Raw genomic sequence first — 16,834 nt, 5'->3', positions numbered from 1 at the left:
TGATCAATTTTCCTATGCTCAAACAGATGTCCATGAATTATTTGTTTTGCTTATTCAAATTTGAGAGCCTAAAATATGATCTGGACTTTTGAAAATGGTCATAAAAAATGGCTCGCTGGCAACATCAAACAATTGCCAGTTCATGAATGAAACTATTTTGTGCCCAAAGTTTTTTGTTTTTTTTTAACCGTTGTGCCAAGTTATTAAAATGTGAACTTTGGAAGTAAAACATTAATTTTACCCTTACCAAGTGTCTTGTTTTACACCAATATGTGCTTCAATTTACTGTAAACGCAGATTATCACCACGTTTGCAATTTACAATGATTTCTATTGCTTATTTTGTAACGAGTTTCACCTTTTAAGGGTTCTACTGCAAAAATATGCCACCCTCTGCCGAAACCCGGGATCGAACCAGGGACCTTTAGATCTTCAGTCTAACGCTCTCCCAACTGAGCTATTTCGGCCCGTCTGTCTGGTTCACCACGTTACATATAAAGGAGCAACTACATACTACTGCACGCCCAAACACCTGTGTGCAAAACTGCAGTCAGAACACCGAGTTTTTAAAGGCCAGATACAGTATAATAAAAGGGATTTTAAAAGCGGTCATTTAAAAAAGAAATACGTACGTCCAAAGAGCGAGTCTTCCCCCCCAAAGAGCTTCAGTCGTTTCGGGCACAGGCCTCTCTTGTGACGTCATTACGTTCAAATGAATGAAGCGTCATCTTTTCTCATGTGAGAGCGGCGAGGCGTGTTGGCCTTTCTACTTTCTCCATCCCGAACCGAACACTCTTCCGTTTTTCGTCGTCTTGAACCTTCGCAGCCATGTCGAGAAGGCAACTGCGAGGCGCGCTCCTGCTGCTTATGGTCGCACTATGTTCGGCCACTTTGGTGAACGACGACGTCAAAAGGACAGTGGATCTGAGCACTCATTTGGCTAAGATCACCGCGGACATTACGATGTCTAACCACGGACGCTACGACATCCAAAGCTTGATATTAAGCGTGGATCCTGAGCTTTACCCACATCTGGCGCACATGGGAGCCTCGGTGAGTTGAAAATGAGCGAATAATAAAACTTCAAGGCGCAACCACGGGCTCTTGCATGCTAGCAGTAGCAGGCTAGCTTGACGGCTACTTCATACCAGATGGCACACGATTGGCCCTCCCCTATCTCAGCCGAATCTTTTATTAGTCTAACTAGTTTGTATTGTGTTCATATTATGCTTTACCATTGTGTCATCTATAATCTTAAGTGTGTTGAACCGCAACTTGAGCTAATAATGTGAGTGGCCCGGCGGGTTTAGCGTTTAACAGCCACTCAAGTATCGTATTGCTAACCTCCAGTTAATTAAACTGTTTTGAAACAAATCTCTGTTTGGATTAGTATTTTGTGAATGTACTGGGGATTTTTAAAATTTGCTTAACATGAACTTCCTCAGCGGCGCACGTTTGTTCTAGTGATTGAATGACACGTATGCGCTGGGCAGCGTACTTCCGGTTACGACTGCGCAGGGGACCCGCCCACTTCCTAAGGACGTAAAAATGCTTTTTCGACCTCGTAACCTGCACCATTTGGACAAAATAAATGAGATTGCGATGTACATTAAAACAACTAATTAATCAACCAGTGTTGTATTCACTTAGTTTAGCAGACATTTTGGATGTTTCCTGGGGACACTTAGTGCAGTCTTTTGTGACATTTACTGAATCAGAAGCTTCTTATGTTAAATCTAGGACTGGGCAATGTGGTCTTAACGTAAAATCTTCTTATTTTCTGACCTGGGATTTGCTTTATTTGTTCTGATACCAAGCAAGCTTTGAAAGTTTTTCACCAGCATTAACTTGCATCAATCAACTTCAACAAAATAATGGGGAGAAATTGTTTAGATAATGTGAAGATAAGGGGATTTTGAGTGAAATTCCCCCCTTTAAAAAGTTTGAAGTCACTTAGAAATATCATGTGAAATCTAAATTAAATCCTGTTCAGGGTTGCGGGGAGCTGGAGCCTATCCCTGCTGACTTCGGGCGGATGACACCCTAACCTGGTCACCACTTAGGGCACATACAGTGCCATGAAAAAGTATTGGCCCCCCTTCTCCAATTCTTATATTTTTGCATAGTTTTCCCACTTTAAGTTCATCAAACAAATGTAAATATCAGACAAATATAACCCAAGTGAACTTAAAATGCAGTAGGCTTTACACGATCATGATTTTTGGGACCGATCAGCGAGTTTAAAAAACTGATAACCGATCCGATTTCATGTCTCAGACGTGTTGTCTGTCCCGCACTGCTGCCATGTTTTTTTTTAAATTTTTTTAAAAAATAAATAACTTTATTGGCAGTCAGATGTTTACAGTACTATGTCAAAAGACACGCAACAAGGCTAAAAATAAACTAGCTTTTGGATTCAAATATACTGTACACAATGGCGACGTGGAGTAAATGTCTTGCGGATCGTCATTGATCAGATGGTCGAATTATGACATTTAAGCAATCAGCATAAAATGCAAATTATCGGCCGATGCCGATCAGATCGGTGTAAAAGTATAAAATGCAGTTTTTAAATGATCCATCCATTTTCTGAGCCGCTTATCCTCACAAGGGTCGCGCGGGAGTGCTGGAGCCTATCCCAGCTGTCATCGGGCAGGAGACGGGGTACACCCTGAACTGGTTGCCAGCCAACCGCAGGGCACATATAAACAAACAACCATTCACACTCACATTCACACCTACGGGCAATCTAGAGTTGCCAATTAACCTACCATGCATGTTTTTGGGATGTGGGAGGAAACCGGAGTGCCCGGGGAAAACCCACGCAGGCACAGGGAGAACATTCAAACTCCACACAGGCGGGGCCGGGGATTTGTCCGGTCCTCAGAACTGTGAGGCAGACGCTCTAACCAATCGCCCACCGTGCCGCTTTTTAAATGATGATTTCATTAATTAAGGGGAAAAAAAATATTCAAAGTTATCTGGCACTGTGTGGAAAAAGTAATGACACCCTAAACCTAATAACTGGTTGTGCCATCCTCAGCAGCAACAACTGAAATCAAGCGTTTTATATAACTGGCACTGAGTCTTTCAAATCGCTGTGGAGATATTTTGACCCCCTCTTCCTTTCAAAATCGTTTGAATTCAGCAACAATGGAGGGTTTTCGAGCATGAACGGCCTTTTTAAGGTCATGCCACTGCATTTCAATCGGATTTAAGTCTGGACTTTGACGAGACCACTCCAAAGCCTTCATTTTGTATTTGTAAGCCATTTAGAAGTTAACTTGCTGGTTGTGTTTTTGATCGTTATACTGCTGCAGAATCCGAGTGCGATTCAGCTTGAGGTCACAACCTAATGGCTGAACGTTCTCCTTCGGGATTGTGTTAAAGATCAGAATTCATGGTTCCATCAATCACAGCAAGTTGTCCAGGCCCTGAAGGAGCAAAAAAACCCAAGACCATCACACTACCACCACCATGTTGGTATGTTCTTTTTCTGAAATGCTATGCTACATTTACGCCCGATGTAACGAGAGACACACCTTGCAAAAAGCTCAACTTTCATTCATTCATTCTCCTAAAAGTCTTGGGAATCATTCAGATGTTTTTATTTTATTTTATTTATATATATATTTTTTTAATTTTTAATTTTTTTTTCTTTTTTTTTTTTTTTTTGCAAAAGTAAGCTGAGCCTTTATGTTCATTTTGGTCAGCAGTGGTTTTCGCCTTGGAACTCTGCTATGGATGCCATTTTTTCCCAGTCTCTTCCTTATTGTTGTATCATGAGGCAAAGGAGTCCTGCAGTTGTTTGGAAGTTGTCCTGAGTTCCTTTGTGGCCTCCTGGATGAGTCATTGCTGTTCTCTTAGGGTAATCTTTGTAGGCCGGCCACCCCTGGGAAGGTTCACCACTGTTCCATGTTCATCCATCCATAACTGCTCTCCCTGTGGTTCGCTGAAATCCTAAAGCTTCAGAATTGGCTTTTCAACCCTTTCCAGACTGATAAATGGAATTTATTTGGATCGTGTGATTTTTCTTGCAGCTTTTTTAGATCTTTTGTCTGATCGGATTTTGTCGGAACAGATGAAGTGATTTTTTTATTATTTTTTTTTGGGATTGAACAGGTCGAGAGGTAAGCAGGCTTGGGTGTGATCAGTGAAAATGAACCAAAAATTGTGGTTAGCCAAAATTAATTCATGATTTAACAAGGGGGGTATGTACTTTTTACACACGGCCGGGTAACTTTTAATAGTTTGTTTTCCTTAACTGAAATCACCATTTTAAAAAAACAGCATTTTAAGTTACTTGGGTAATAGTTGTCTATTTACATTTGTTTGATGATCTTAAACATTAGTGGGGAAACTGCAAAAATATAAGAATTTGAGAAGCGGACGATATTTTTTCATGGCACTGTATGGAGACGGACAACCATTCACTGTTACATTCATACCGTCACTGAATGGAAACTGAACCCACTGCCTGCACCAAAGTATGTTCCACTACACAATCAATGACTATCAGAGAAACAGTCTAGACAATTTTAATGTGGTAGTAAAATAGTGTTTCACTTTAAAAAATTAGGATATTTCTTAGTGACCTGCAAACTTTTTAACATTAGTGTATATACAATGGTGTGTTTTCATGGAAAGCATGAAATTGTCTAAGTACAGACTTTTAACAGCAGTGTATGTAAACACAATCCTTAATAAATTAACATTTTAAATGATCAATTTATTTACCTCAAGAAAAATGACCCGTCAAACTACTTTGTCTTTTCTCATACGGAGTCGTACAGGGGAGGCAAGGCCTTTTCGTGTGGACATAGCCTCAGTCAGTCTCTGCTCGCATCCATGGTGTTTGTATAAGCAGTGAACAGTAGTGGTGGTGAATTGAATGGTGCCCTGTGTAATGACCCAAGATGGCGCCCCCTATCATCAAACAGTGGGGGTGGGGGAGCTGACGGTAAATTTTCGCCCATCAGCGATAGTCGGAAAACTACGTGTGGTACATCTTTACATTGTAAATACTTCTTACAATATACTGGCACGTTTAAATAAAGTGTTCTCAGTGAAAAACAATATTGATTTACAGGTGCAAGGTGATGAAGAGGAGGATGGCCAACTTGACATCCAGGAGACACAAATTAACGGCTTAACGTAAAGCACTATTGTTATTCATTTGTAGCAGAAGCAGTTAGGATCCTTGTTGATGAAAAGTAAGTCATTTGTGCTGCTCTCTTTTACAGCGGGTTCCTTTTCAAAGTAACTCTTCCGTACAAGCTGGTAGTGGGCCTTAAGGTCAAACTAAAAGTGGAAATGACATTCAGCCACGTCCTCCAGCCCTTCCCATCGGACATCACCCAGGCTGAGCGCCAGCTGGTAGTTTTTCAAGGCAACCACTACTTCTACTCACCATACCCCACCCAGAGTCAGACAACACGCGTTCGCCTGGCATCCAAAACGGTGGAGAGCTACACCAAACTGGGCAATCCCAGCAAGACTGATGATATAATTGAATACGGTCCATACAGTGACATTCCCCAGTTTAGCCAGGTGCTGCTCATCACACAGTGAGAATCTGTGCTGGAAAGTGGCATGAAGTTCTAACCGTGCATGTCCTCTCATGTCTAGGATACAATGAAAATCCACTTTGAGAACAACACACCTTTCCTCACAATCAGTAGCATTACTCGCACCATTGAGGTGTCTCACTGGGGCAACATCGCTGTGGAGGAGACCATTGACGTGAGGCACACTGGAGCAATCCTGAAGGGCCCATTTTCACGCTACGATTACCAGCGTCAGTCAGACAGTGGCATCTCTTCTATCAAGTCCTTCAAGGTATACGCGCTTGCGCTTAATTACTGGTTTCTTATTGTGATAACAATGAGCTCCCCTTCTTCTTAACAGACTATACTTCCTGCTTCTGCGCAAGATGTTTACTACAGGGATGAGATTGGGAACATCTCCACCTCCCACCTGCAGATTCTGGATGACTCTGTGGAGGTAGAGATCAGGCCTCGCTTCCCTTTGTTTGGAGGCTGGAAGACCCACTACATTATTGGGTACAACCTGCCCAGCTATGAGTATCTCTACACTCTGGGTGAGTGGATTGGAAATGCATCCAGCTTAAATAATGTGGACCGTGTTAAAATAAGTATCTTTTTTACACAGAAAGCAGCTTTCTTTTCTTATGAACCGTGAAGAATTAGATTGCTCCTCCTTATACTTGTCACACGGCAGCCTCCTGAAGCAGAGAGGGGTGCCCAAGTAGTGATTTAGACAAAACTATTGCAATGCTGCCATCTTGGTGTCAATTCACTATGATGAAGTCAGTTGAGGGGTTTGATTAAGACAAATAGTGCTTTACTGCCATCTTCTGGCATCAATAAGCAGTTGTCTTTTGGTGTGGCATCAGTTACTCCTAGTTTTCACTGTTAGTGGGAGGGCTCAGTCCCTATCTCCTGCGAATAGCTGGTCTTCACTTTAGATTAGTATTTGGCCATTTTATGGATGGCAGTTCTGGTATATATTTGGATAAAAGTGACACTTCTTCGCCCTTGGGTGAGTGGTTGACCTCGATTGGGGCCAGTTGATAGTAAACTCTGGCAAGAGGAACAATCATGTGCATGAGCAATTATTATATCAATTTTAATAAACCTTGTGAGACCCATCTGGTCACTACACTTTCAGTTACAGTTCCTTGGAAATTAGATTATTCTGCAAGTTGTTGAGGCAGTTACTCTTGGACTGCATCTTGCTATGTGGATATGATTAGCTGACAAGACAATACATACTTTCACTGTAATGTGTATTTGTGTAAAGATACTCACAAATGGGTATAGGGTCAAAGGAAATAAATATATGTGCACTCTTGTACAATCTTATTTGTATGATTTAATTGTTCTTTGTCTTCTTACGTGAGCATGCATGGTTTTAAATGTGAGGAGTAGTATTAATTGTGCTAGTTCTATGCAATTGTGTATTTAGCGTCTGACATGGTTTGATAAGAAAATTTCACTTTACAGCCATGGGAGGCTTGGAAGAGCTCATCAATACTACATTGATGTTGAACAGAAACCTTAATTGTTGTATGTTCCTAAACATACTGTTTCATTTAGGGGACCAATATGCACTGAAGATGAGACTGGTTGACCACATCTATGATGACCAGGTCGTTGACAACATGACTGTGAAAATAATCCTACCAGAGGGAGCTAAGTGAGTAAACAACATTTGAGTAGAATGTTTTTTTATTTTTTATTTATTTTTTAATCTTCATGCTCATTTCTCAAATTTTACTACTTCCTTTAGAAACATCCAGATGGATACACCATATAAAATTAATCGCATGCCAAATGAATTGCACTACACTTACCTTGATACCTTCGGCCGACCAGTGCTGGTTGTCACCAAGAACAACCTTGTGGAGCAGCACATTCAGGATGTTGTGGTAAGACTGCTTTTATGAAGAGGGCTTCATGCATTGATCTTTCTTCTGTCAACCAGGTCATGGTTATTCGCGAGGGTTGAATCAAGGCAGCTGGACTCCTGTTGTTTGTTGAAGACGGTTTACCTTTCTAAATTATAAGTGTGGACTCTCCCTATTTATACCTCTGGGGTGTTTGTTGTTTTTGCAGTACAGTGCACTATAGTGAGGAGTGCAATGAGCTCTACATTGGACGGACCAAAATGCCTTTACACAAACGCATGACACAACATCGTAGAGCAGCTGTGTCCAGCACTTCATTTTATTCTCAAAAGGAAGAGGCATTACTTTGAAGACATTGATGTTCAACTTCTGGATCGGGAAGACTGCTGGTTTGAAAGAGGTGTGGAAGAAGCAATCTATATGTTAAGCGGGAGAGGCACCCCCTGAACAGATCACTGTCGTCTGCTTCCAATGTTTTGACATTCCTTCCCCGAAGATTCATTCCTTAGGAAGAATGGCCATAAACAAGCTGATTTTCCACCAGATAACTGAACGACCGGTTGGCATGCTGGACGGTTGTTCACCAGCTTCGGCGGGTAAAACCAACAACAACTATATTGTGACTCCACACCTCAACTTTACTACTGAAGGCTTTTGGATGAAAGTTGAAACATCTTCAACAAACGAGTCCAGTTGCCTTGATTCAACCAATGTAAATAGAGTAGAGTTGTTTTTTAAAAATGCTTTTGCAATTTGCAGGGTCACATTTAAAAAAAAAAAAAAAAAAAAAAAACTTGTTTTTTTTTTTTTTTAAAGAATTTAACAATCAACTATTGAAGACAACCACTGAAAAAGCACGTAAGTGTTATTAATAGTGTTCATGTTTTGTAATTTACAGGTTCACTACAACTTCAATAAGATCTTGATGCTGCAGGAGCCTCTCTTGGTAGTCGCAGCTTTCTACATTCTCTTCTTCACCGTCATCATCTATGTTCGTATGGACTTTGCCATAACGAAGGTTTGTTTAAGCCACTAAGAAGAACATCTTTTATTAATACTACAATGGGGGAATTCCAGTTTTTAGCAGCAAACTGGACTGTGCAGCAGATGAGTAATCAAAACCCCCAAATTCCTATCAGAAGTTAACATACCCTTGAATGTTTGATAGCATGCACAGGTTGACACACGCAGGTTTAAATGGATATTAAGGATACGTTTCCACACCCATGAATTGTTGGATTGTAATTAGTGTCTTGTGTATGAATAGTCAGTGTTCAGTCCCCTGCACATTTCATCCGAGTCTGTACTGACTTTGCGGGATCGTCAGCCATGCGGAAAGCAAAAGAACTGTCAAAGGACCTGTGAGAAAAGCTGTTTAACTTTAGAAATCCAGAAAAGGGTATAAAAATATATTTAAAGATTTGAAAATGACAATTGGTAGTGTTCAAACTTTGACAAAGCAGAATTTGACAAAATGTGTTGATCCAAAGCCAAGTCAGGTGGACCAACAAAGATTTCAGCCACATGACATGAAGATTGTTTGGCTTGTAAAGTGAAACCCAAAATCAACTTAAGCTGATATACAGTGGGTACGGAAAGTACGCAAAGGATGGTGAACAGCCATTTTCAGGTCTTTCCCGAGATGCTGAATTGGGTTTAAGTCAGGGCTCTGGCTGGGCCATTCAAAAACGTTCACGGAGTTGTTCTGAAGCCACTCCTTCGGTATTTTAGCTGTGTGCTTAGGGTCATTGTCTTTTTGGAAGTTGAACCTTCGGCCCAGTCTGAGGTTCTGAGCACTCTGGAGAAGGTTTTCGTCCAGGATATCCCTGTACTTGGCCGCATTCATCTTTCCTTCGATTGCAACGGGTCGACCTGTCCCTGCAGCTGAAAAACACCCCCATAGCATGATGCTGCCATCACCGTGCTTCACTGTTGGGACTGTAATGGAAAGTGCCTGGTTTTCTCCACACATACCGCTTAGAATTAAGGCCAAAAAGTTATATCTTGGTCTCCTCAGACCAGAGAATCTTATTTTTCACCATCTTGGAGTCCTTGAGGTGTTTTTAATTAAACTCCATGTGGGCTTTCATGTGTCTTGCACTGAGGAGAGGCTTCCGTCGGGCCACTGCCATAAAGCCCCGACTGGTGGAGGGCTGTAGTGATGGTTGACTCTCTAGAACTTTCTCCCATCATCCAACTGCATCTCTGGAGCTCAGCCACAGTGATCTTTGGGTTCTTTACCTCTCTCACCAAGGCTCTTCTCCCTAACCTTGGCCAGATCTGTGCCTTGCCACGATTCTGTCTCTGAGCTCTTCAGGCAGTTCCTTCCACCTCATGATTCTCATTTGCACTGACATGCACTGTGAGCTGTAAGGTCTTATATAGACAAGTGTGTGGGTTTCCTAATCCAGTCCAATCAGTATAATCAAACACAGCTAGACTCCAATTAAGGTCTAGAACCATTTTAAGGATGATCAGAAGAAATGGACAGCACCCGAGTTAAATATGAGTGTCACAGCAAAGGGTCTGAATACTTATGGCTATGTGATATTTAAATGTTCTTTTTTTTTAATAAATCAAAGATTTGAACAATTAAGTTTTTTTTTCTGTCAATATGGGGTGCTGTGTGTACACTGAGGGGGCGGGGAAGAAAAATGATTTTTCAAAATGGCTGCAATATAACAGAGTTTAAAATTTAAGGGGGTCTGAAAACTTTCCGTACCCACTGTATAGGCTTCTCTGCAAAAAAACAAAGTCGTGTGGCTGTTTCAAGATGCACAATACGTAGGTATTCGAACAAAAATGGGCTGCATGATCGAGTTGACAGGAAAAAAATCCATTAATGCGCCAATGCCACAAAACAGCCCACTTACAATATGCTCAACAGCACCTAGACAAGCCTTAAAACTTCTGAAACAAAGTTATTTGGAGTGCTTGGGGCAAAATTCATGGTCACAACCATAAACACTGTTTAAAGAGGAGTCAACAAGGCTTATGACGAAAAATACACCATCCCTTACCGTCCTATGATTATGCAAGAAGTTTTTTTTTTTTTTAGGACCCAGCGGCTGAGGTGCGCATGAAGGTCGCTTCCATCACTGAGCAGGTGCTGACCCTGGTCAACAAGCGTCTGGGCCTGTACCGACACTTGGACGAGGTGGTCAACCGCTACAAGCAATCTCGTGATACGGGCGCGCTCAACGGCGGCCGTAAGACGCTCGAGGCGGACCACCGTGCGCTCACCAACGAGATCAGCTCGCTGCAGGCTCGCCTCAAGGCCGAAGGCTCCGACTTGGCCGACAAGGTGCGTGCCGATTGTATGTTTGCCAGGATGCGTTTAAATAAAGTTGACGTAGAGTGACCGTCATTATCTCCTCACCAGGTGGCGGAGGTGCAGAAGCTGGACGGCCAGGTTAAAGAGCTGGTGTGCCGTGCCAGCCAGGAGGCGGAGCGACTGGTCGCCGGCAAGGTGAAGAAAGAGGCTTACATCGAGAACGACAAGACTCTGGCCAGCAAGAGGCAAGAACTCATCGGCCGTATCGACAATCTGCTGGATGCTCTCTAAACAAGACGTCAACACTCATCCCACAGCCAGCCAACCATGTGTACACCAATGTATGTGACAAACATACTTTTCACATCATGTACAGCAAGTAACGTGTCATCTTGTGGGTTTATCCAAACACTCGTTGTGCCTTGTGATAAAACTGGTTCATCACAAGTTGTTGAGCTCTCCCTTTGTCACATGCTCAGACTTTACATGTTTGCTGTTTAAATCTCAACTTTTGTTTTAATGATTTAGGTTTCATGTTTTGCAAAACGAATAACAAAAAGTCAAGCTCATGTGTTCTCTCATGTCTTTGCTCACATATACCAATACTACGTTTTTTCAAGCAGTTTGTTATCATGATGGTTTTCTTGGCCAATTTTCTCCGGTTTTGCACTTAACTGTACAATTTTTCTACTTTCCCATGATAGTTAAAGCTCTGAATTTTTATGTTTTGTCACTTTTGTTTCTGTAATTTAGTCCCATTTTCTACTTTTAGAGGTTTTGGGTTGTTTTCACTGAAATTAGTGAATATGTGACTAGGTTGTGTGTGAGAAGACATGGGGATGGAAAAAAATTCAAAGCTGTCAAATTTGAAATAAAAAATAAACATTGGCCTAACATCGTTAGTTTTAGTTTAATGAGCAAGTCATCCATTTTCTATGCCATTCAGTTGCAGAGCACAAATAGACAACCATTTAGCCACACAAGTACAGCACGAATATGCAAATTTAGATTGAAGAGTTGAACCCTTGGGGGTAGATGTGCTAACCAGTCTACGAAGAGTTGAAGCCTTGGGGGCAGACGTGCTAACCAGTCTACCACGATCCCTCAACTTGGAAGTTCAGTAAACAAAATACTTATCAGAGGTCGTAATGACCACATGGGGGCGCACGTATGCTAAGGAACACCGAAACCGACGTTTGTGTTCCTCTGCAGAGCAGAAGTATGCTGCACTGCATTTCGACATGATAATTTGTTTTCTGGATGAAAACCATGAAAAATAAAAAAATTGCTACAACGTGAGCAAGCATTCATTACAGCAGAGGGATTTTCCAGAACATTGTTGTGGGAGTAGTGAAGCAGAATACGGCACCGATCAAGCCCACAGAGGTCAATCTGAGGTCACTACTTTCCCTCTGAGGTCATCATGGGTGCTGGCAGGTCATTTCCTGCTCCATAATAACAGGCCCCCTTCCTGTCACAATGCTAATGTTAACATATTGTATGTGCATACAATAATCATTCTGAAAGTACACGGCAGGGGAAGGCAAAGACAATGTCCGTTCGCACCGATGCTCACAATGGCAGTTTTGTTTGCGCTCCAGAGGGTTTTTGCAGCAGTGGGAGATGGGGCACACTCATTCTCACAGCAGGCGGGCCGCTGGAACGCGCGCACTGCGATGACCGAGAATGTCCGACAGACCACTGAGCTCATGTCTGCTTGCTGCAATGCACTGATGCTATCAGGCCGCTCTGACTTAAGTGCTGGCCCCACAAATTATGAGGGTTTGCCAGCAGTGATTAAAAGGAATTCAAAAGACGTTCGACAAAACTAATCATTAGGATCGCTATGAGAAATGATTCATGTCACTGAAAATACGTTGGAATAATAGATGAACGGAATTCATCAGCAGCCTTCAGTATCACTGTTATTATAGAAACAAAGGCATCCATCAAAGACACACTGCAAAATGTGTAAAACTGAGTCAGTGCCAAACTGGACCAAGATGACTTACTGCTTACAACTAAAAGACATCCAACATCATTCATTCAATCTTTTTCAATGCAGTCAAATGTTGTATTTTTATTGATTGCAAACTTTATTACTTTTCAGAACTTAGTCACTTAACAGTGGTGAAATCTTCCATACAATGGCTTAAACATTTCACCTCAAGGCCCAAAATCAGAAATTTGGTTTCACCGTACCACAAACTTACAAAAATGCATTCCCACAACAATAACACATACAGTATGTGAAATATTAGTTACATGAATTATTTAAACATACAGGAGTCAAAGAGTTCTTTCACAAGAAAATATTTTCTCAGAAATCAACATTGATTTTACTCAACCCAATAAAAACCTGGTAGTCCATAGGTTGGCTATGTCTCTGAAACTATACCAATCTTCTAAAAAATACATTTCTTTATTACAAGATACATAAAACAAATTAAAATGATTTGTTATCATAAGAAGCACAGTGGAGTAGTGGTCGTCTCCCTCACAGTTCTGAGATTCGGGTTTCAAATCTCATCACATGTGGAGTTTGCATGTTCTCCTTTTCCTTGGGTACTCCAGCTTTCTTGCACATTCAAAAAAACATGCATGTTAAGTTCTGAAGACTCAAAATCGTCCACAGGTGTGAGTGTGGATAGATGTTGGTCTATATGTGCCCTGTGATCGACTGGCAACCAGTCCAGGGTTTACCCCGCCTCTCGCCAGTCAGCTGAAGCTATTACGCTCCAGTCAACTGCAACTCTAAAAAGGACAAGCGCAATGGAAAATGTATGTACAGTCCATACAAAAAGGCTACACACCCCTGTTCAAATGGCAGGTTTTATCGATGTAAAAAAAATAAAAATAAAATAAAAATAAACCAAGTTAATCATTTCAAAACTTTTTTTTCACCTTTAATGTGACCTATAACATGTACAACTCAATTGAAAAGCAAAATCTGAATATGCACACCCTGAAACTAATACTTTGATGCAGCACCTTTGGCTTTTAATTACGGCACTCAGTCTTTTTGGATAGGCGTCTACTAGTGTGGCACATCTTAATTAGCATTAGAATCCGAATCAGCTTTATTGGCCAAGTATGTTGCAAGACATGATGCGACAATATTTGCCCACTCTTCTACAGGTTTTCTGCTAACACTGACTTTTTTTGGGACTGTTCATAATTCCCTCCACCTTGAAGAAGGCCGCAGCTTCAGCTGAAGAAAAACAGCCCCAAAGCATGATGCTGCCACCACCATGCTTCACTGTAGGCATGGTGTTCTTTTGGTGATGAGCAGTGTTGTGTTTGCAACAAAATTACCTTTTGAAATTATGGCCAAAAAGTCCAACCATAACCATAATGACCTTAAAGGTCAGAGGACAAAGATGTTATGGGGTCAGTTAAAATTCATATTTGCATTGTTTATATGTAATAACCTGTACGTTGGGGTTCAACCCGGTGGATGAAAGGGTAGCCTCCCTCCGCCTTCGGGTGGGGGGACGGGTCCTGACTGTTATTTGTGCCTATGCACCAAACAGCAGTTCAGAGTACCCACCCTTTTTGGAGTCCTTAGAGGCGGTGCTGGAGAGCGCTCCCGCTGGGGACTCCATCGATCTGCTGGGGGACTTCAATGCTCACGTGGGCAATGACAGTGAGACCTGGAAGGGCGTGATTGGGAGGAACGGCCCCCCCCGATCAGAACCCGAGTAGTGTTCTGTTATTGGACTTCTGTGCTCACTACGGATTGTCCATAACCAACACCATGTTCAAGCATAAGGGTGTTCACACGTGCACTTGGCACCAGGACACCCTAGGTCGCAGTTCGATGATCGACTTTGTGGTCGTGTCATCGGACTTGCGGCCGCATGTGGGGTTCCTTAGGCAGCTGATGGGTACCGGCTGGCCAAGCGGAATGCGGCTTTGGTGGTCGATGAGGCAAAAACCCGGGCATGGGAGGAGTTCGGTGAGGCCATGGAGAACGACTTCCGGACGGCTTCGAGGAAATTCTGGTCCACCATCCGGCGTCTCAGGAAGGGGAAGCAGTGCACCATCAACACTGTGTATAGTGGGGATGGGGTGCTGCTGACCTCGACTCGGGACGCTGGTATTCAAATTTTAAGAAATATGTATTCAAAATGGCGGCACGGTGGTAACTGGTTAGCACGTCTGCCTCACAGTTCTGAGGACCGGGGTTCAAATCCCGACCACGCCTGTGTGGAGTTTGTATGTTCTCTCCTGTGCCTGCGTGGGCTTTCTCGGGGCACTACGGTTTCCTCCCACATCCCAAAAACATGCATGGTCGGTTGATTGAAGACGCTAAATTCCCCTTAGGTGTGAATGTGTGTGCGCAAATGGTTGTTTGTGCCCTGTGATTGGCTAGTGAACAGTTCAGGGTATACCCCGCCTCTCGCCCGAATATAGCTGGGATAGGCTCCAGCACGCCCGTGACCCTTGTGAGGATAAGGTGGTACAGAAAATGGATGGATGGATGTATTGAAATTACATGTTTTTTAAAACCATATTGTTTATTTGATTTAAAAATATTTTTATCTTTATTCAGTTATTCATTAAATGTCACCTAACTTTTACTCAGTGTGGCCCCCTTTCTTTCAGTCTTTCTAACATTTGACCTAAAGCCTGGTATCGATGCTGATTCAGAAGTGCAGACTTTGATAAGTAGATATCAAGCGCTTGCACATTAAAGCCTTCTAACTCCAGAGAAGCCCTCCACTTTAATGTCACAGTGACGCTTGCAGCATGACTCCCTGCTCGACTGCAGCCTGGAGGCTTATGTCACCTGACAGTATTGACGGTGAGGCTTTTTGCTTCTCCGCTTAGCTTCGTCTTGATGATTTTAGGCCTTTGCAGCCTTTTTTCACTTCCAGCCAGGTCCTCTGGTCCAGGATGTGATTACTGGTCGCAGAAGAAGTGCGGTTTATCTGTTGGCGTCAGTCGAGCAAAATACTGTTTAAACCGGAATTCATGTACAGCTCTGTATCCTGATGTGGCTTACGTGTGTTTGAGGTGGATGAGGGGGTTAGTGCAAGGTGTGGGACTACTTGGCCCATGTGGTTGAGCTATAAGGTACCCACATGCATGAAACTGATTATTATCTTCCTTTCCTGAACCGGAGTAATGATGCAGTGTGTGCTCTTTCTTTATCTGATAGATATAATGAATATGCAAAAATAAAAGCAACTATCGAGTCAAACTATGTTGCAGCTAAAAGGGTAATCCACAAGGTTTTGGCCGTGGTGACGTGGTGGTGATTGATTACACGCGGGGCTCACCTGCAGCTACTTCCTTCTTAATCTTTCTCGTGCTGAGAAAATGGCCACGTACACACCTAGATGCACAAAGAAAGCGAGCGGCAGAAGTCACCAGTCAGGGAACAATATCCTGCTCAGAAGACCCTTCACGGCACACGCTCATAAATCACTGAGACAGAGCCACCATCCTCACTGTCACCGTGTTATTATGTGCACACACACTTGCTATGACATGCACTCATTCAATCCTTCTCGCCCCTGCATAAAAGGATGTCAACGAAAAGGGGAAATGTGAATCTGAACCTAAAACCTTCCCCTCCAGCACACCTAGGCCATGTTGAGTATGCCTGGCTCTGCTTAAAACGAAGCCCTTTCCTCACAGCAGTGCCTCTGTGAGCCGCCATTCCTCAGTGACAGGCTGCTGGGATGAGAGGTTAGCATTGGATGAAAAGCCCGCCCCTGAGGTACCGGCCTCCGTGGCAGGTGGCAGGTGTGATCCGCCCGCGTGCGGACACGTGGCGGCGAGTGCGGGGGGAGGACAAAGAGGGCGTCTGTGGCCCTCGTTGCAGCTGCAGGAGGGAAGCGGCCTGGAGCGGGGCTGACAGACACCTCTGACAGACACAAGGAAGGAGTGCAGAGATGGAGATGGGACTTTCAAGCTGAGGATTGAGCCTTCGGGTGTGGAGAGACGCATTCTTGTCTTGCGTGGAGGAGGTGGGGAACGGAGGCGAGCAAGACAAGCATCAAAAGCCTGCTACCATTTTGCTCCCAAATGCGGATGTTTACACACTTTTACTGTGATCTTGGCCTATCAGCGCGCACGCCGATGTCAACCTCCTTCTCGGTGTGGATTTGTATCGACGAGACA

At 43.0% G+C, this 16,834-nt stretch overlaps 1 protein-coding gene and 1 non-coding gene across 2 annotated transcripts; one reads left to right on the top strand and one right to left on the bottom strand.

The window, feature by feature from the left end:
• Window positions 1–393: 393 nt before the first annotated feature.
• Window positions 394–466, bottom strand: trnaf-gaa (transfer RNA phenylalanine (anticodon GAA)). Its single transcript has one exon. It is a non-coding gene; the product is annotated as a tRNA-Phe (tRNA).
• Window positions 467–706: 240 nt separating this feature from the next.
• rpn1 (ribophorin I) lies at window positions 707–11,598 on the top strand. Its single transcript, XM_061785503.1, has 10 exons — window positions 707–1,052; window positions 5,089–5,153; window positions 5,243–5,549; window positions 5,628–5,837; window positions 5,907–6,099; window positions 7,118–7,217; window positions 7,311–7,449; window positions 8,327–8,446; window positions 10,487–10,732; window positions 10,811–11,598. The coding sequence occupies exons 1-10, from the start codon at window positions 828–830 to the stop codon at window positions 10,991–10,993; spliced, it is 1,788 nt and encodes a 595-aa protein (XP_061641487.1). The 5' UTR covers window positions 707–827; the 3' UTR covers window positions 10,994–11,598.
• Window positions 11,599–16,834: the final 5,236 nt, after the last annotated feature.

This window comes from Phyllopteryx taeniolatus, chromosome 9 (genome assembly GCF_024500385.1).
Source record: "Phyllopteryx taeniolatus isolate TA_2022b chromosome 9, UOR_Ptae_1.2, whole genome shotgun sequence".
Classification (NCBI taxonomy): Eukaryota; Metazoa; Chordata; class Actinopteri; order Syngnathiformes; family Syngnathidae; genus Phyllopteryx; species Phyllopteryx taeniolatus.
The sequence above is the reverse complement of the archived record's forward strand: the minus strand, read 5'-3'. Positions and strand labels throughout refer to the sequence as shown.